General features: G+C 45.3%; 1 protein-coding gene and 1 long non-coding RNA gene across 3 annotated transcripts in view; both read right to left on the bottom strand.

Annotated features, from left to right (window-relative positions):
* The window catches only part of IQGAP2 (IQ motif containing GTPase activating protein 2), a 283,046-nt gene extending 278,151 nt beyond the window's left edge, over window positions 1-4,895 (bottom strand). The window contains exon 1 of one of the 2 annotated variants that reach the window (XM_047729600.1): window positions 4,537-4,895. In XM_047729600.1, coding sequence (XP_047585556.1) covers window positions 4,537-4,582 — 46 coding nt within the window. In that variant the 5' untranslated portion in view covers window positions 4,583-4,895. The remainder of the gene's footprint in view (window positions 1-4,536) is intronic. The other variant, XM_047729599.1, reaches the window with a different exon arrangement.
* A 1,873-nt stretch (window positions 4,896-6,768) lies between these two features.
* LOC125099634 (uncharacterized) lies at window positions 6,769-16,979 on the bottom strand. The gene is made up of 3 exons (XR_007127301.1): window positions 16,928-16,979; window positions 13,853-14,060; window positions 6,769-7,863 (listed from the first exon to the last, which is right to left on the bottom strand). It is a non-coding gene; the product is annotated as an uncharacterized LOC125099634 (long non-coding RNA).
* Between the last annotated feature and the right edge of the window lie 3,406 nt (window positions 16,980-20,385).

Raw genomic sequence — 20,385 nt, 5'->3', positions numbered from 1 at the left:
GCCGGCGAGAGGAGCCTTCAGGTTCTGAAGGTTCCAGCTTTCAAGTTCCCACTGTCACCTGCCAGCTTTGTGACCTTGAGACATTATCATGGATTTCAGCTCCTTTGCGACATGGGGAAACACGGGCCCTCTCTAAGGTAATAATGAACAGATGGTAACAGCTGTACATGAAAAGCACCAACTCTTGCCAAGTTCCCTAACCTTAATACCCCAGGGCTCAACTGCCCACCCTGCAGGACCACACCTGACTATCAAATCAGAAGGTGAGTGAGTAGCCTTTGTTTCTCCTTCGGTTACCATGAAGACTTGGAGCATTAGATCAGTGTGTATACTAGACTTTTAAGTAAAATGAGCTGTTAAAACACTTGCATAGTCGGGGGACACCCGGGTGGCTCAGTGGGTTAAGCCTCTGCCTTCAGCTCAGGTCATGATCTCAGGGTCCTGGGATTGAGCCCCGCATCGGGCTCTCTGCTGGGCAGGGAGTCTGCTTCCCCCTCTCTCTGCCTGCCTCTCTGCCTACTTGTGATCTCGCTCTGTCAAATAAATAAATAAAATCTTAAAAAAAAAAAAAAAACTTGCATAGTGGGAACGGTAAGGGGCAACAGCAAACCAATGGTTCCCTAGAGAAAAAGGGGGTCAGCTAACACCCTAAACACTAAATTCTAAAACACACTTGGTATTACCAAGCTTAAACTCTGCCAAACAAGTCATTTTGGCTAACATGGATAATTAAAGTTAAAAGCGTACTAAAATAACACTTTAGCTGTTGACCTTGAAGATCCTTTTGAAAAACTCAACCCAAACAATAGCACACGAAGGAGTGACTTGACTCTCCAATGATAGCATCACATGGCAACACAGCAGACACCTTAAACCTTCTGCGTTCACACAACAACACCGATGTAATGGGGAAGTCGGATGCACTGATGAGAGGAGGAGGAGGAGAAAAGAAAGAAAAGCTCAAAGCATCAGGCAGAATAGCCCCCCCAGCCCCCCCGCTGCCGCCCAACACACACACACACACACACCTCTTCCGTCGGGCCCAGATTGCCCTTTTTAAAACAAACAGTGAAACACTGATCACTACCAGCTTTACAATGTTTCTCAAGAGAGAAATTTTGCTGAGGACAAATAACCATAGTTCTTGCCAAAAGCACACTGACTACCTACCCACAGTAGACACTTGAATGTTGACTGAATTATCAATTCCGAATGAGATCACCTACGTCTAATCACAAAGCCCCTCTTTTGGATCAGTTATATTCTTAACTCTTAAGGAACTGGAAGAACACTTTTGACAGATCATGGTGGCAACGTGGTTTGAGCATTACTTTGGCTAATTCATCATAATTCATTACGACAGCATGAAAATTATCTGCAAATCATGCCTAAGCTTAAGTGTCATTTCAGTTTGGTTTGGGGGTACCTGGGTGGCTCAGTGGGTTAAGCGTCTGACTTTGGCTCAGGTCATGATCTCGGGATCCTGGGTTAGAGCCTGGCATCTGGCTCTGCACTCACTGGGGAGTCTGCTTCTCTCCCTCCCTCTGCCCATCCCCTGCTCATGCCCTCTCTCTCTCTCTCAAGTTAATAACCAAAATAGTTAAAAATAAATAAATTTGGTTTTGAGTGTAGAAGGATACTCTGGTTAGGATAGTATATCATACAATATTCTGGTTAGGTCTAAATTCGTAAAGCCATTTCCACCTTTACCTTTTGCCACATCTTCCCTGCAGCATGGCATGAATGAGCAGTTACTTAGCTTTGTTCTGTAGTAATAGGACTCAAAGTAATTTCAAAGGTTGCAGGAGAATGTGGTCAAAATGGAAAAGGCAGGAATTAAATAGAAAATGATCTATTTAATTTTAATTCAGTGCTCCAGTGTGCCAATCAGGAAGACTTAACCAATCTCTCCTGTCAGAAATCTGAGAAAGGTGCCTTCACAGAGAACTCAGCAAGCAAAACCTCAAGTACGACTTACTATGGGGTATTTGACAGACACTCAGCCTGGTGGAGAAGAGAGATACCGTGACAGCCCTGAGCTCAGTGAGTTTACTTTGTCCAACAATTACTGAATTACATGATATTTCAAGGGGAGGAGAGGTGGCAGAACAGATGACCAGAACTAAAACAAGTTTCACAGTTAATACCAATTCCTAAAAAGTTGTTTTCAAAGCCCAGTCTCAAATACATTTCACTCAGAATACATGGTCCTAGAACTGAAATAATGACCATGGATGGGACATGTATTGGGGCTTGACTTATTGTTAAGTGTCAAGAATAAGGCCTGTTTGCTATAGTCCAAGGTCTCATGGAACCTGTACTTACCAAACCTACAGACAAGAGAAGCACAAATATTTAATCAACATAGCAAGGACAGCGCCTTTTCCTTCCCCAGACTTCCTGTGAAAAGCTCACAGCACTGTCTGCAGTGAGGACATAGTGTTGACGGAGGCCTACCCTCCCCCCAATCAATCCACTACCAGAAATTATGTATTCTGATACACCACAGTCTCCTTTTGCATGAATAGTATGTTACCTAACACTGGCTATCACTCAAGTGTGTTCAACTACGTTCTTTTAAAATTAATTATGAGTCTAGTTGCAAATTTCAGAAATGTTCATTTTAAGGACTTAACAGGCTACTTTATGAAAGCCTTAATATTTTAGGGTGACCATAAAGTGTGGAAACTATCAAACAGGTTTCTTTTACTCCATGACCGAAGCAGGTTGTGAGCTGGGGGAAAGCAGGTGGGAGTGATTCCAATAAGGCTGCACAACATCCCCTCACACCAGACTCATGAGAAAACCTGGACAACACTTTCCAGAGAAAGTGGCCATGTGGAGTGTTGTGGTTGTAGGATCTAAACCCCTTTGGTTGTTGCTCCTGGAGTATGCTAAGTCCACAGATACATTGGATGGAAAAAATAAAAATCAAGCAAACATCACAGATCTCTCCGTCTCCACAGCTGACTCATGCCCTTTGTTCACGGCCACTTTGCACAAGCATATTGAACTAGTAAGAGATGACCCACCAACTACACCATGCATGAAAATGTGGTATGGAAAGCCCTTTCTTGGTGTGTCTGTGCCTCATTTCCAGACTTCGTGGTCATCTTCTAATTTGACACAGAGAAGCTACCATTTGTGCTGGGAGCTTGTCACATCAACAAAAAAGCCTTTCACCAACCTGTGGTTGACACCACACACACTGAATGACCGCAGCATGCCTCCTTGAATGCAAAGAGCTCTGCTGGCTCTGTGGTTTACTCAAGGATCATCCAGGCTGCAAAGAACTGGGTCCTAACCAACTGTTCTGTGCATTTCACTACTGTACAGAGGCTGCGGCTGGCTCCCCGGGCTTCTTCCTCATTGCCTGACACCAAAAGGGTCACATGGCAAAACGAACTTCCTATCTCTGACAATCCATTCGCAGCCCAGCGCAGAGGAAGAACTTCCACAAGTTACTCCCTCTGTTTAACTGGGCAAGTGTCCGGCCCTCCCGACCAGCCGCCCCACCTTCCCAAACGCATGAAACAACCCTGCGGCAGGTCTCACCACCTTAACCCCAACCTGATTCCTCTGTCACAAGGCCAAGCCAGGGCAAAAGATTAACCAGTGGTCTTCGGCCACGGGTTCACAGACAGGGCCAACCATGGAGAAGGAACGCCAATTTTTTGTTTGTTTTAAAGGAAATACTTCCTGGCACACGTTTAGCGAAGACTCTGAACTCTGTCCATGAAGCCACGTGGTTGGTGCTAATCTAGCTCCATCCACTCACGATCCGCCAGAGCAACCTCTTTCCGAACCGCAGTCCCTGGCGGGGTAATCTACACCATCTCGGTCAAGTCACGCGGGCTCGGGCCGGATCCTGGGGAGCCCAGCTCTGCGTCCTCTCCTGGTAGCAGTCCTGACAGTGTCACAGGGAACAGGAGGGAAGACAGGGGTTGGGTCCGGCGCTGCCCGGTGCAGCAGCACCAGTATGGGATTCACGTCAGTGGGGTGCAAACTGGCTCTTGCTGCTCGGGGGGCATTTCGAGGGAGCAGGCAGGGAGACACCTGCCCTTCCAGGAGAGCCACCTTTGCCACTGGTGGAGTGCGTGGGCACAGCACTTGCGGCGCCCACCTGTAGCCACAGCAAACAAACTTTCCTTCGGAGTCCGCACGATCCGGTCCCTTACGCCACCCCCCGGCCCCAGGCGGCAGCGGCCCGAAGCTCCGAGGGCTCCTCACCTGATACCCCTAAACCCCCAACCTGGCCTGGTCCAGAGCGCAACCCAGCGCCGCCCACTCTCCCCAGGCGGGTTTTCCGGGAGAAGGAGTGGGGTTACCAGCTGAGGAACAGGAATCAGTGGGGAGGACGGCAGGAGGCTGCTCACTCCCCTCTGCAACTTCAGCTCTCAACTTTGCCAACGACACAGCCGCTGCCCTCCCGCTCCCTCCGCGGCGCGCACCCGGCTCCCTCGGCTTCTCCAACGCACTCCCCGGGGAGGGGGCTCCCCAAGGTCGGCGGAAGCCGTGCGCACCCGGCGTACTTACAGCCATAACGGGGTCTCTGCAGGGACGGCAACTCCTCGTGGGGCATCCTGCGCGGCTCTGGGGGCCCGCCCGAGGCGCGCCCCCCGCGGCTCCGCTCGCTGGCCAGGCTCGCCGGCTCCGCGCCCCTCCGGGGCGCTCGTGTCCGGCCTCTCGCTGCCCTCCCTCGGTCGCCCCGAGATGGGCGGCCCGCTCGCTCGCTGCTCCCCGGTCGGCGCTCGTTGCAGCCGCCGCGCGCTCACACCCGAGCAAAAGTGAACTCTAGTCCCTCGCTCCGTCCCGGCCGCCGCCGCGTCCCGGGCAGGTTTCCTTTCTCCTGCAGCCCGGCCCCGTTATTCTCCGCGGTGGGAGCGCGCGCCGCGTCGCAGCGACCCCTACCGCGAGCGGGGCGCAGCGCCCGGGCAGCCTGAGCCCGCCCCTTTACCCGCCCGGGCGGAGGAAGGGGCTGAGCGGGGCGCCGGGTCCGGGATCCCCTGCAGCTGGGGCCCGCGCGCGCCGCTGGCCGCCTAGGGGCTGCGGCCGCCCCGCCTGAATTTTCACTTCTGGAGGGTTCTGAGGGTGGAAGTGAACCCACGCGGGGAAGAGCAAGCAAAACCGCAGAAGATACAGGCTGCGCCGGTCGCCCGGGGTGTTGCTCAGTTACAGAAGAACAAACAGCGCGGTTCTTTGCCCTCTGGGGAGATTGCGCGGTGTTTTTTTTCCCTCTCTCTCTCTCTCTTTTTACTTTTTCTTTTCTTTCTTTCGAAAGTTGCTTCTGCGACTCTTTGTCTACACAATGCAGGGTTCGCCTTTCGTGACAAGAAACTGAGAGGGTGTGCATGTGTGTTGGGAGAGCGAGATAAACACTACCCAAGCAACCCCTCGAAACGGGAGCGCGAGTCGTCTTCGGCTCCCCTTCCGCGCGCTCCCCTTCCACGCCACGCCCGCGGCGTGCGGAACCGCCGCCCGGCCCAGGTGGAGTCCACACCACAGAAACCTTTTCCGGCTAAGCTTAAAGGAAATTAAGCTGCTTGCGACTCTTTTAAAAGGGGGTTTTCTAATGCGGTCGCCTGGAGCTGTTCTTTTTTTTTTTTTCTCTTGGTGCCCCAGAGTGGTAACATCTGGAGGCATGGGGACTGTTCTCTACCTGTGCCCTCTCCTGTCTGTCAAATGTAGGAGGCGTGGATGACCACGTGCTGCCAAAATAACTGAGGTGGAGTTGTGAGATGTTTTAATTGGAGAGAAAGGGCAGAGTGACACTCCTTTGAAGTATGCAAAGATACCTCGGCCGGCTGTTTTCCGTCTCAGATGGGTGATGCAGTCCCTCAAAACTCAAGATTCTTGGGCCCTACCCTCAGAGCTGCCAGTTCAATTGGTGTGGGCTGGGGCCCATGAATTTGCATTTCTGACAAGCTGGTGGCGATGCTGACAGGGCAGATCTGCAGGCTGTGCTTCTGAGAAAACAGGCACGTGGGGTTTCAGCTGGACTCAGGGAAATCTCACTCAGGCCAGCAAGAGGATTCTCTCCCTCTCCTATTTTTTTTTTTTTCTTTTCTTTTCTGGAAACATTAGATTCTCACCTGGCTGCAATGGAATGAATGGGGTTTTTCTTCCCTAAAGAGCAGGTGCTTCTAATTATAAGAGCAATTCAGGGAGGAAAGAGCCACATTTTAAGTAACAGCACCCTGTTAAGTGTTCACCCAGGCAGGAACATGTGCAAGGAGAATTTTCTACACTTCGGAACATGCCGAATTAGAGGATGATCTAAACTTGATTCCATCTCTGTGATTCCTTATATTAACTATGAAGCTCTTACTGGCACCTATCAGTGTTCAGTGTGAGTGAAAGATTTAAGCCCCCCCCCCCAAAAAGTGTGTATTCTACCTCTTTAGAGATGAGGGGGAAGTCATAAACTTATAATGGCCAAGGAAGCTGATAGAATTTGAAAGTGTGCCTTGAGGTGGACCATGAAGAGTGGGTCAGAGTTGGATGCACAATGTCTGCTTCAGGAAGACCCACAAGGACAAAGGCCAGGTGGTGGGGCATGAGGGTAGGTGAGGGGTGGGGAGCGTGGGACCTGGTATCAGATTATGGAGGACACTGAGGTCAAGCTAAGGGGACTGGATATTATCACAGGGGCATTTGAAAGCCCTTAAAGTTTTGGGTGTGGGAGCTGCATGATGCAAGGGAGTTCAGGGAAAGCAAATCTTGCAACAGGTTATGGGCTGGATTAGAGAAGGGACTATGGCAGAGGTAGAAGAGAGAAGAGCTTCAGTGATGTCCCCACCAGTAAATGGTAAAGGAGCAATTTTAAACCAAATTAAGTTGGTGCCATCAACACTTACATGGCTACCGCAGATTGTAATGAGTAAATATCTGTTAAGGATAGAAAGTGAAGGTTAAAGCATAAATAGGTGCTCTGCAAGGAAGTCGTTCTAAATTCACGTTCTAACAGATCAGTTCTTCTCTGAGGGCTCTGGGGTGGTTTCAAGCTCCGTCACAACTAATGTTTCTATAGAGAACTTAACACTAAGAAGAAACAGTAAAAGCAAATGGTTCTGATTTTTTTTTTCTTTGCAAGTGCTGGAATTCATCTTTGGGATTTCAGTCTGCATTCACTGGGTAATGGTACTATCTCTCAGATCACTCTTCTGCAGAATCTCAGAAAACAAACTTAGTCACAGAATTCTATTTTTTTCTCTTAGAGTTTGACATTGGTGAGGGAGTCAAATAAATACAAGGCAATGTGCCAGCGTACTTTGCCATCTGATTGTGCTCACAAGAATATTAAAAACAAAAACTGAAGCCATCTAGCAAAAAAATCTTTTTTTAATAAAGCAAGAAGGGTTTTTTTCTTTAATGTGAAACAAAAGATGACATTGAAAAATTAGACCTAGTGAAACAATTTAAAGCAACATCGCTTTTAAAAGATGGTTTTCTAAGACTTCCTCTTGACAAACTGAAAGGATCATGAAGATCTTTGGAAAAAATGCAACTTTGTCTTTATAACTATACAAGATTAATTATACTAAAAGCATCAAACAGGATGAAAAAGTACATTTAACTAAATGTCCTGGCTTGCAACTTTAACATTCCATTCACCTGTGAAATAATTTGGTGATTTTCCAATATCATATTATGGGTCATTTTAACATTACCAGAACAGTGAACAATGTGCTTTCATAGCATCGCCCAAAGAAGTGAAGCATGAAGCAATGACAAGAAAGAAATGATTCAGAGTTTTTTCCAAGTCTTGGGAGCCCTTGAGTTGTTAAGATTTTCTACTCATTCTCCATCCTGGAAAAGAGAGGCTGAGCGGGAACTGCACTTCTTTGCAACAGACTTCTATAGCTGAAAAGGAAATTGTTACAGTCCAACATCAGATTAAAAAAAAAATCAAAACAAATAAATGCAACCATCAGCGTTTCAGTTCTCAAAAACGAAAGAAGGGGTCAAATAACTGTAGGATTGATGGCCTCTTAGATGACTGTATGGACAAGACTGAGCAGCACAGAGAGGCTATGTGATTCCATGGCTATGGAAGAATATTGTCTAAATTTCAGGCCTCCTGAGAGTCTCCATGCATTGCTTTTTGTACCTTACATATTTTTGTTTATATACACATTCTTTTTCATCCAAGTCCTTTTTCACACCACTAAAATCTGTATAATTTTGGACCACTTTCAACCATTCTGTTAATGTTAAATCAGTAAGGAATCGTGCCTCCTTCTCTTTAAAGTGAAAGTTCTAAACAAATCAAAGTTTGGAAAGACTGTCTAAACTTCAGTTTTAGCAAGTAAATAAAACCATACACAATTCCATTGTTATTTTCCCATTTCGCAGTTCAAGAAATTTAGAACTCCAGTGACTCAGAAGATGATTCCCAGGGCAGCCTGGCAGTGAGCAGGAGGAGAAAACAGATTGTTTCAAGGAGACCCCTTTCCATGTCTATCCCTTTTACACAACATTCATTTTCTCAGCTGCCTTTATCATCTGACATTCCACATAGTGGATTATTTGTTCATTGTTTGTCCCAAAATGTGAGCTTCTTGACAGGTAGAACTTGATCTAATGTTCACTGCTGTGTGCCCAGAACTTGCAGCAATGCCTGGAATGTAGTGGTTGCTCAATTATTTTGATACAATCATGAATTCGCTACATAGTTAGGTGTGCGGGGCAATAGACTAGAAACAGTGGTTACTTTCAATCCTGTAGCGATTCTGGGAAACTGAGACTTGGAGAGCCTCACAGTGGTAACTGGCAGCACTGGGTTTATCTGTGTCAAAACGTTTTCCCCCAGTACAGAAGCTCATCTCCCATTCTTCAGACTAAGAAGTTAACTGTAAATTTCAAGATGCTCACCTTCTACTAAACATGTTTCCTTTACCCAGGGGAATGCTATAGCACCTACAACAAATGCCCCCAAATTATCATCATGTATATGCCATCCCAAAGAACTAGAGACTTGGGGTCCAGTTTCTGTCCAGACACTGATTTTGCTCATAATTTTACTGATAATCCTTTGCAATTACCTGTTAGTCCTATATGTATTAATTAGATAAGCTCTGAAAGGTGCTCAGCAAAATGATTTTTAGAAATCATTCATGCCTTCCCCTGACTGTAACTTCAAATATGTTTTACCTTAATCTCAGATTGATCTATCTTTGGCAGTAGTTCTTGGTCCTAGCTTTAATTTTCTCTGACTCTTATACTCCCTTTCTGGAACACTCTGTCTCAGTTGATTGATGAGAGGCAAACCTAGCTCACTTAAGAGAGCTTGGATATTTTGAAAGAAGCTTCACTCTTTATCAGGGAATGAAAATTAAAACACCCACTGGGCTGACAAAAATTAACCTGTTTGACTAGTGTGGAATATTAGGAATGCTCATACAGTGTTAGGAGGGGTGTCCTCTGAGCAATCATTTGGGGGGATGACTTGGCCATCTCTAGTTAAGGTAAAGATGTACAATTCCTGAAATTCAGTAATTCCACATCTACTAAGATCTTCTAGAGAAATTCCCACATTCAGGTAAATGTGTACAAGGTAATTAATTCCAGGAAAAACTGGAAACAGCCTAAATGTCTCTAAGTGGCAGAATGGATAAATACACTGTAATATGTAAAAATATGATAGAATAAGAAAATAGTATGGGATGCCATTTGTGTGCAATTGTGAACATACAAAATAATATATCATACATATTGGGACATTTGCGTATAGCAAAAGTATGAAAACATGCACAGAAAGAACATACCAATTTCAGTATAGCAATAACCTCTGAGAAACAAGGGGAGGGAAAGGAAGCTGAGGTAGATGTAGAACATCAAATTCTATATCATTTCAATTCCTTTTAAAAAACAGAAACAAGGGATGCTTGGGTGGCTCTGTGGGTTAAAGCCTCTGCCTTCAGCCTGGGTCATGATCCCAGGGTCCTGGGATGGAGCCCCACGTCGGGCTCTCTGCTCAGCAGGGAGCCTGCTTCCTCCTCTCTCTCTCTCTCTGCCTGCCACTCTGCCTACTTATGATCTCTATCTGTCAAATAAATAAATAAAATCTTTTAAAAAAAAAAACAGAAACAAATATGTCATTTGTTGTATACAAATGGTATACATGTAAGTATTTGGTATTTATCCTCTCTTTCTCTATGTTTAGAACGCATTTCAAGATATTTTTAAAAAGAAACATGCATTCTGTTAACATAGTCAAAACACATATAACATCTTAGAATGTTGGTTTACCAGCTTTTAAAGTTCAGATTCATTTGCTTTTCTTGATTGAGGCAAATCTACATTATTTCAAAACAAAACCTCATTGAGATATTGATAGGGACAATTTGAATATGCAAACGTACACATATTTTTAGCAAGGTGCTTATTATCTGGTGATGAGGTTATAGTTTGCACCCCAAAACTCAGCTGCTCCCTAAGGAGCTACTGAGACCCATTTCCTGATGACGGTTTTTCCTTTTGGAGATTGGGTAGTGATTCCTGGTCTCCCCATTAAGGCTCAACAAGGGATAACTATTCACTTCGTGAATAGGTAGAAGGTTGACCATTTAATTGGTCTATTGTTTAAGCAGATATTGCCTCACTTTGTCACAAAGTACTGCTTAGGGGTGCCTGGGTGGCTCAGTCGTTAAGCTTCTGCCTGGGAATCAGGTCATGATCCCTGCGTCCTGGGATGAAGTCCCCATCACATTAGGCTCCACTTGGCAGGAAGCCTGCTTCTCCCTCTCCCACTCCCCCTGCTTGTGTTCCCTCTCTCACTGTGTCTCTCTCTGCCAAATAAATAAATAAAATCTTAAAAAAAAAAAAAGTACTTCTTAAACATTTTGATGGTGTCTCTTGGTTTTAAACCCTCTCCAATTTACTTTATTGTGCTTTGTGTTGGCAGCTAACCAGCTGCTAAACTCAGTCACTCAGCTTGCTGAGAGTTAACTTCACATCTGGATCTGGTCAGCCGGAGGCCAAGGGTAAAAGCCAATAGTGAACCAAGGAACAGGACTGCAAGGAAGGCAGATAGCGCCAATGCCTGGCTTTTGCCGCACTGTAAATGCAACTGTCACGTCAAACTCGACAGATAAACAAATCAGAACCAACCAATTCTACCTCAACCTCCTCCTCATCTACTAATGGATCTTTCCTCTGTTTCCCATACCCTCTTAATACAAACATTTTCAGTCACTTAGATTCAAAACCTTAACCTTTTTTGATTCCTCTAGAATCATTCCTCAGCATCCAATCCTCTCTGAGACTGGTGGTTCTTTCTGAGTATCTCTCGTGTCTGTGAATGTCTCTTCCTTCTCTCTCTTTTTTTAAAGACTGTTTTAAAAAAGGTTTTTTTATTTATTTATGTGACAGGGAGAGAGGGAGCACAAGCAGGGATGTGGCAGGCAGAGGGAGAGAGAGAAGCCTGCTCCCTGTTGAGTAGGGAGCCCAGTGTGGGCCCAGCTCCATCCCAGGACCCCAGGATTATGACCTGAGCTGAAGGCAGATGCTTAACTGACTGAGCCACCCAGGCACCCCACTTCTTTCTTCTTTGCTCTCATCCTTACCACTGCCACCCAGGTTCAAGCTCTTACCTGGGCTTCTTTAAATTCCTGTAGCACATAGTTTTTAAAAATACTTTTTATTTTTTAATTTAAATTTTTTTTTTATTTATTTGAGAGAGAGAGAGTACATGCACTTAAGCGTGCAGTGGGGAGGGACAGAGGGAGAGGGAGACAGAATACTTCAAGCAGACTCCACACGGAGAGCAGAGCCCGATGAGGGGCTCTTACCTCAAGACCCCAAGATTGTGACCTGAGCCAGAAGCACGGGTTGGCCACCCAATCAACTAAGCCACCCAGGTGTCCCAAATAGTTTTTAAATGAATTTAAATTGCTTTCACTTGGAGAGTGAATTCTACAATCTCTTGAGAGAACTGAGAACATTCCAGGAGGTAAAATTAAACAAAAATAGAAAAGATTTGGGAATTTATCTTTTTCAAACTATGATGTTAATTCTCAGTGTCGTTTAAAATGGGGTGGGTCAAGCTCTTCTAAGTCTGGAGTTTATATCTTATCAGAAAAGCTGTTCCTTAGAATAAACCTGAGGTTGAAAAAATACTTCATGGAAATTATACAGTTGCTCTTTGAAAAAGAAAGCACTTAGCTGGAACTGCCATAGAGAGGATTCCTCCATTGGGTGGAGTCTTCTTCATTAGGCAACAAAACCTTCGATCTAAACTTTGAATATCTGTCCCCAGTTCACAGGCTTCCCTTTCCAAGATCCCCAAAGATGTGCCTAGAATTCCAAACTTCCAATGGACCAGAAGACCTGAGCTCACTTTGATTTTATTTTTTATTTTTGCACTAATTTCTTTGTAAACACGTTTACAAATAACTCTTAAATCTGAAATGATTTTTCCATTCTTCATTTTATTTTAGCATTAATTTTTTTTTCTAGTTCTTCTATTTAAGCTAGTGCACCTCTGTGATAATGTAATTTTCAATAGAATTTAGCTAACACTGGGCATCTTATCTAAGTTAGGGAGTTGGTCAGTTTTATAGTTCTTGGTCTCAAAAATTAAGTTTCAGAATTTCACTCATGTTTATTTCCCTTGATTAAGTTGTTCAGTCCCTTAAAATATCTTCAGGGGCACCTGGGTGGCTCAGTTGGTTGAGCACCCCACTCTTGTTTTCAGCTCAGGTCATGATATCAGTATCATGAGATCCTGCCTGCGTGGAGCCCCACGCAGAGCCCCAAAACAGGCTCTGAGCTTGGCAGGAATCTGCTTACCCTCTTCTTCTCCCTCTGCCCCCCTCCACCCTGCTAGCATGCTCTCTGTCTCTCTCTCTGTCTCTCTCTCTCTCTCTCACTAAGATAAATAAATAAATCTTGGGGCATCTGGGTGGCTCAGCTGGTTAAGCATCTGCCTGCAGCTCAGGTCATGATCCTGGGTCCAGGGACTGAGTCCCCTGTCAGGTTCCCTGCTCAGCAGGGAGTCTGCTTCTCCCTCTCCCTTTAACCCCACCCTGCTCTCTCTCTCAAATATATATATATATATATATATATATATTTTTTTTTTTTAATTCCCAGTATCTAGTGTCCAAGGGCCACAGAGAGAAGAGGTCATATTTCCCCATGGATCCTCCTGCGCCTGTGTAATCTTACACCAGACAGGCACTGATTCTTCTCCCATGTTGCTTCTGTCAGGCTTCATTGATAAAAAAAAAAAAGTCCTATTTTTGGACTTTTTTTTTCAAAAGGAAAAGGTAGGAGAAGAGGTAATATATAAAATGTAAAATTACTATTTCTGGATAGTTTTCATTTCTTCCTCAAAGAGTTCTTGGGTCTCCATGTCTTAGAACTCTTAAATCATCTGTTGTTATGGTTAAACTGCTTTCTAGTTCTGTCATTGCTTATAAACCCAGTGCCTTGCATATGGTAGAGACCTAGTACACATTCATCAAATCAACAAGTGATTAACTTCAATCTCAATTCTCTCCAAAATTAATTTCTTGGTATACCCTCAGACTGGGTTCTGAGATCAATTTCCTGCCTCTATCTGACCCTTTGATGCCAACAAGCTGTGTCATGGAGGAGAAATTCAGTAACACTGTGTATCTGGTGAATGGCCAGTGTTCAAGCAGAATCTGGTTGCACCAGAGAGCTAAACCTTGGTAGCTGACCTGCATGAAAAGTAACAAGTACCTGCATAGCAATATCTACCCCCTAGAAAAGAACAGAACAGCAGCACAACAGAATTGCATATAACATTCAAATGAAATCCAGAAAGAGGGGTAACTGACATTCCTGAGAAGGAAAAGCACCTCGAGGCCCGTGGAAAGTCACTTACGTGCTCTCAATGCAAGGTTGTTCGTTCCTACCAGCCAACCTGTTCAACTTCCAGAAAGAGGAAGCAAAATGAAGCAAGCGAGGTGATGGATTTGTCTTGTGCAGGAGCTGCCCATTGTGGACAGGACCATGTGGCAAGCTTGACTCCAGCAAGGGAAAAACTATGTAGAAGTAGCTAGCCATCGTGCAGGGGCCTCCAGCTCCAGGATCTACAACAAGGACCAAAAGTTCCATCAGCACATTCTAATCACTCCACTGTCTAGAAGCCAAGGCAAAAGAGAAGGGCCAGGAAAAACACGACGTATGTAAAGGAAGGTAGAAGAATGGCAGATTATGTCTAAGAATAGAAAAAGGAAAGTCCTATGGCTCATAGAGGGCTTGGAGAGTACAGCATCAACAGCCTATCTGTCCGGGGCAGAGCATGATACTGGTTCCCACTCACTAGCTTAGGAGAAGAGAGCTTCCATGGAATTCTCTGGGCCACGTCATTCCTTACCGGTAGCTACCAAATGATTAAGTAAGGCTGTACGCAGTAGGGAAGAATCTAGAGGGAGTGATGAAAATGATCACCTGGGAGAGAGGAAGAAGCCAGGAGGGACTTAAAGAGCATCAGTTGGTTTCTTGGTGCAGAGGCGGAAGAGCTGGGAACAGGGCGAAAGTGTGCCCTGGAGAAAGTATGTAAGGGAGGAGCCCTGGTGAGATGCAGGAAGGACGGGCGTGCCCTCTGCCCAGAGCTGGGATAGCTGGGGCTCAACCTGCCTTCTGTTCCATTCTCATCCTTGTGCATCATCTTTTTGAGCAGTTGCTGGACTTTTCTCTGGTTCAGTTCTTCTGCATATTCGACAATTTTTCTTTCTTTTTTTTTTAAGATGTTATTTATTATTTGTTTATTTATTTACGTATTTATTTATTTGAGAGAGATTGAGAGCATGCCCAGGAATAGGAGCAGAGGGAGAAGGAGAAGCGGACCCCCCTCTGAGCAGGGAGCCCAATAGGGGCTCAATCCCAGGACCCTGGGAACATGACCTGAGCTGAAGGCAGACACTTAACCAACTGAGCCACCCAGGCGCCCCATTCTTACCCTAATTTTTTTGTAAGTCTGTCATTGAAAAAGGCCAGCTGGGTCCAAAATAATGGAAGTAAAGTATTATTATTAAAATTATTATTATTAAAGTATTATTAAAGGTGGGATGGGAAAGTCATTTTATTCTCCCCAGGTGATAATGTGATATTCTCAAAAACCTTGTTTGTATGTTATTTCACAAAAGGGTGGTTCAAAACTAAATAACTGAATGAAGAAAGCAATAGAAGGGGATTTTAGAAAAAAAGAGTTCATTTTTATCACCTAAATATTTCCCTATATTTACTAAAACTCATGTCCTTTTTCATGTTGAACTTCATCAAGGTAGCAAGGTGGTATTCAGAACAGAGAAATATGTCTTATTGTCCTAAAAGTTGCCTGTCCAGTTTTGCTGCTTTTAAAAGTTGCAGAGAATCAAAGTCTGTGAGTTCAAATACTTCCTTTTATGCTGAATAAATAAACTTGCTTCCAAGACAGGATGAGCAGATAGATAGTTCCAAACACTAAACACTTCATGGCATTCAGTGTGAAAGTCTTGAATGTGATTTCTAAAATGAGTGGTTAAAACATTCTGAATCTTTAAAACGGGGGGGGGGGGGCACAAATTCATCATGTAGCTTTTGGTCCAAGTGATATTCATGTGTATATAATATTCTCTATCTTTTTATGTTCATTTACATATACCTTGTTATGTCACTTAGTAAAATAACAAAGTTCTATTCAGTAAAGTGTCACTGGAGCATCCAGAATTCAGCCAGGGCATCAGGTAACCAGACCTGGGAGGAGGTAGGATGAAGCTCAGAGATTTCAAACATCACCCATTTCACACTCTGGCTGGAGGGCAATCCTGAATTCCACAGAGGGGAGCTCTCTATGTAAAAGTTGTGATGTACCCTTGGCTCTCAAAGGCCTTAGGCTTCTTCCACTTGTTTTATGGAGGAGTAAACTGAGGCAAAGGTGTCTGGAAGATGAGTAACCATTCTTGGTTTTATGCTTTTTCTGCCCGACAGAAGTTTCTCTTAGTGAGCAAAAGAAGGGAATCAGATAGACTAAGAACCTTGCCGAAGGTCATTCAGGGCTTTGATCCAAGTTCTAAATGTTGTTGGCTTGGAGATTCACCTGGAACATTCCTGACTAATGACTGGGAGGCAAAGGTCTCCTCTAGAATTAAGTGCTGCCTCTCCAGAGAAATTTTCCTGCCAAAGCTTTGCATTTTAGCTTTATTTTTTAAAAAAATTAATTGCTATTATTATTATTTTTTTTTAATTCTTAGTTTGGAAGAGGAGAAAAAAGACAAAAGAGTGAATTGAACTTTTTTTTTTCAGGGTCAAGGCATGGATCTGAGGTGTAAAGAGGCTGACAATATGGCACTTGGCTCTTGGCTTAAATGGGTTTTATTGATCATGAAGGGCCTCCAGCCTGTTAAATCGTTTTCTGTTATGCACTAGAGCTGGGAAGAACAGTGTCTCAGCGGCCCTCTGTATGGTCCTGGGCAGTCTCCTCCTTCACTCTTCCACTATTTCCTAAGAGCCAAATAAGGCCCATGGATTTTATTTAGCTCGTACTCTGCAGACCCGTACATAGTTTGTAAATAATTAAATTAGTTGCCAACATATAAAAAATAACTAGTTATGGTTTTTCCCTTCTCCTTAAAAAAAAAAAAAAAAAGGCCAAAGCTGTCCAGTGGGGGCCACATTCTCGTGGAGCAGCAATGGCTGGGAGTGGTTGGCGACTGCCTCTTTCAGTGGGACACGGACCCCCATTCAGCCAGAACCCACAGGCCCTGCTACCCCCCTGGGCTACATGCCCAGCCTTGTCCTGCCTCGCAACCTTTCTCCTCCCCCACTTTTATCGGCACAAATGTCTATTGAGAACCCGGCGCTGCAGCTTTTTCTGACCCACCTATGCCTTCAGACCTCCCCCCTGCAGAGTTCTGCCCCGTCTCTCAAAGCCCTGCAGTCTCCTAGCTGGCATCCACACGCTGGACGGTCTTACCTGCCGATCAGCGCACAGCTTAAATCTTACGCTCTCAAATGACGCTTGTTCATCCTCACAGGGTTTTCTGGACCTAGCAGAGAGAGTACAGTGGGGTGAATTTTAGATCAGGTGACAGGCCAGGTGGAGAGAGACTTTTGTGCAGGAGATCTGGCTGTTGTGCCAGCCTCGGGCATGTGGGGGTGGGGTGGGGGTGCCATCCCTTCTTGAGAGCAGGACCCACCCAATATTTGAGAACTATGATTAGGTGGGAGGGTAGTGGAGGGGTTATACCCCTCCCCGGGGCCATCTCAGGATGGGAGAGAAGGGCTCCCCAGCCCCACATCCACCTCCCACGGTCCCCTTCAAGGAACTTCAATCAGGGCCTCCTTCTGGGGCCAGGCCAGCCTTGACCAGAGATCAGCTAGTGAGGAGCCTGTCAGAATCACCTGTGACTCTGGCAGGGCACCAGGCCTCCTGGCAAACAACCAGGCACTGCTGAGGGAAATTCTCCCTTGCCCTGCAAGGGATAGCTCCAAGGTCAAACAAGGCTGGAGGGCTGCCAAGGTGAGGACAGGCATGAGCTCCCACGGCCCCGAGAGAAAGGGGGCTCTTTAACTTACATTTTCCCTCACTGCCTTGTCCCCGCCTTCATGACTGGCCCTCTGTAGTTTCTGTACTATGATCCCCAGCCCAGCAGCTGGTTTAGTTCCTACAGCTTTTCCTTCTCCTTTTCCAAACATCTAGCTTTAGGAAGTACTTAACAAGTCTTGTGTTTAAACAAGAACGCAGCTGGGGTCTGGGAACCCTAAGGAACAATAGGCAGGGAACAATGACCTTTCTCACTATCCCTCAGTCTTAGTTCACAGCCCAGAAGTTACTGTATGAAAAATCACACTGCAAGGACTGCGAGAGAAGGAAGGAGAGGAAAGAGAGAGACAGAGACAGCAAACACGGAGTTTGGAAATAGGTTCTTAGAGCTAACACATCCCTGGCAAACCTCTCTGATTTCCCTAGGTTGTGGGCACAGGAAATTCACAGAGCTGTGTGTCAGCTTATATCATAGATTATCGCTCTGCACTCAGGGATTCACAGTCGGATTTAGATCCCAGAGAAAAAAACTGTGATAGGAAAACTGAGAGCATGCACCTCAATGCTTCAAAATAAAACTGATGACTTGTGTAAGTGTGACCGTTTTGATTCCATGGAAATTACTGGGCATCAGAAATGACTGGCATGACGTCAGAGCGTATTTATTGAGCAGCCGGTAAGTGCGTGACTTCTGCTCTCCAGGAATTCATATGTACTCTCCCTGGCTTCAGAAAGCATGGCTTTTGGAAAGGATTAACAGAAAATAAATGTTAACCAAGCAGACACAACAGCATAGTAACAAGGACACGTCTTAGCAAAAACCAGCATTAAGAGTTTTTAGGACAGAGAGAAAGTAAGTTCCTTCAGGGAAGGTTTTGCTGAAGTTGGCTTTTGCAGTGTTTTACCGTCCGCACAATGTCAACCCAGTGTTTGGCCAGACAGGAACTGTGTCTCACTTTTAGCATCTAGAACATGTTGACACAGAGTGTGTGTGCTCGTTGAATGAATGAATGAGGAAATGGATGAATTCAGGGAAAGAAAGCAAATAGTCCCACTGTTTTCAGGCATTCCACTGAGGCACACTCCCCAGTAGAAGTAGGGAATGATCAGAGTCACCAGCCCTCCCCGGAGCTGCCAAGCCCTCACTCTTGGGGAGGCACCCTCCCGGGAGCAAGACTGGATAACAATTACACTACTTGCAGCTGTGTGACTGGGCAAGTCTGAGTGTCCCTTGAGCCACTGTGCCATCATCCGCCAAGCAATACCTATTTCACAGGATTGTGGGAACGTCAAAAAAGAAAACATGGAACAGCTCTTAGCAAAACGCTAAAAGGAATATAGTAAATGGACCCTGGTTTCGTACAATTCAGTCTAATTTGCATGGAAGAAAATTGCCCACTTATCTGTCTTTTCTAAAAATTTTTAAAAAAACTGTTCTTTTTAATTGGAAAGAAAAGGGCCAAATAAAGTTTGTTTATAGGTAAAGGGGAGTTTCTGGGGACACATCTAGCATGGCCAGCCAAGAGAATCATTACAGAAGGACTTACAGCCTCTCCCCGGGGGCTCCCGCTTCTCAGAGCAGGCCAAGGGCCACCACGCCACACAGCGAGAGCGACAGCCAAGTCGGGGTGGACAGGGCCAGTTCTGTGGTGAATGTGGAGTGGCGTTTCCCTGGCAGCTGGTCCGTAAACCACAGTACCCTACAAGCTGCGGCTCTCCCCCACCTTCTGCTTTGCTGGAAGCTGGCCATGCGGGCGGCTTGTTTTAGTGTATGAACTTATCAGAGAGAAGTTATTTAAGTGGATAGGTTCGAAATGAGAACATACAAAGTCCAGGTAGAGGAGAGACATAGGTCTCTCCTCTATGAACTGCCCCCTCAAACCACCGTCAAGCCAGTCTTCACTGTGAGTGACGGCCATCTAAGTATCCACCATCTTGCTGTCCCTGGAGCATAAGAATGACATCAGCTTATAAGGTTACAGTGGCGATTACCTGTGATAATGTATGGTAAACCCTTAGCAGGGTGGGTAGCACACTATGGGCACTCAAAGATTATTAGTGCTAATGGAGCTTATAAAATCCCACAAGGTAATTGTATTAGTTTGGGGTTTTCCAGAGAAACAAAGCCAGTAGGATATATATACACACAGGGAAAGATTTATTTTAAGGAATTTGTTCATGTGAGGAAAGCTGGCAAGTCCAAACTTGGCAGGGTGTGCCGGCAGCGTGGAGACTGAGGGAAGAGCTGATGTTGCAGGGTGCCTGTCTATCCATACCTTCAACCGACTGGATGAGGCCCTCCCACATCATAGAGGGCAATCTGCTCTACTTGAGGCCACCAATTTAAAAGTTAATGTCATCCAAAAACACTCTCACAGAAACATCCAGAATAATGTTTGAACAAATATCTGGCACTGTGGCCCAGCCAAGTTCACACATAAAATTAACTATCACCATAGACTTTACTAGACCTATTTTAAAGATAAGAAGCCTAAGGGTCTGAGAGGTTAGGATTATTATACCCACGTAGCAATTTCAAAAGCTAAGATTCATGGGCTGGGGTAAGTGAGGGCTCAGCACAGTGCCTGGCTTACCACAGTCCCTCAGGGTTTGCTGAATGCATTTATGTCTCAGAGTCCCCGTTCTTATCCTGACACTGGATCCTCAAGAGATAGGACACAGGGAAAGATGATTTTTTTGAGGAAGAGACAGGAGGGAAAAGAAGGAAATGGGAGGTTGTCTGGCAGACTTTGGGGAATGCTACCGAGTTGTGGAGGGAAATGAAGTGGAGGTGGGGACCTGAATAGTGGCTCTTAGTAGGGTTGTGGGGGAAAACACAGGAAGAGAAGCAAAGTGACAAGGACAGACCTGTGCCCTGAACTCAGGGC

Source organism: Lutra lutra, chromosome 5 (assembly GCF_902655055.1).
Source record: "Lutra lutra chromosome 5, mLutLut1.2, whole genome shotgun sequence".
Lineage (NCBI taxonomy): Eukaryota > Metazoa > Chordata > Mammalia > Carnivora > Mustelidae > Lutra > Lutra lutra.
This window is presented reverse-complemented; position numbering and strand designations above follow the sequence as displayed.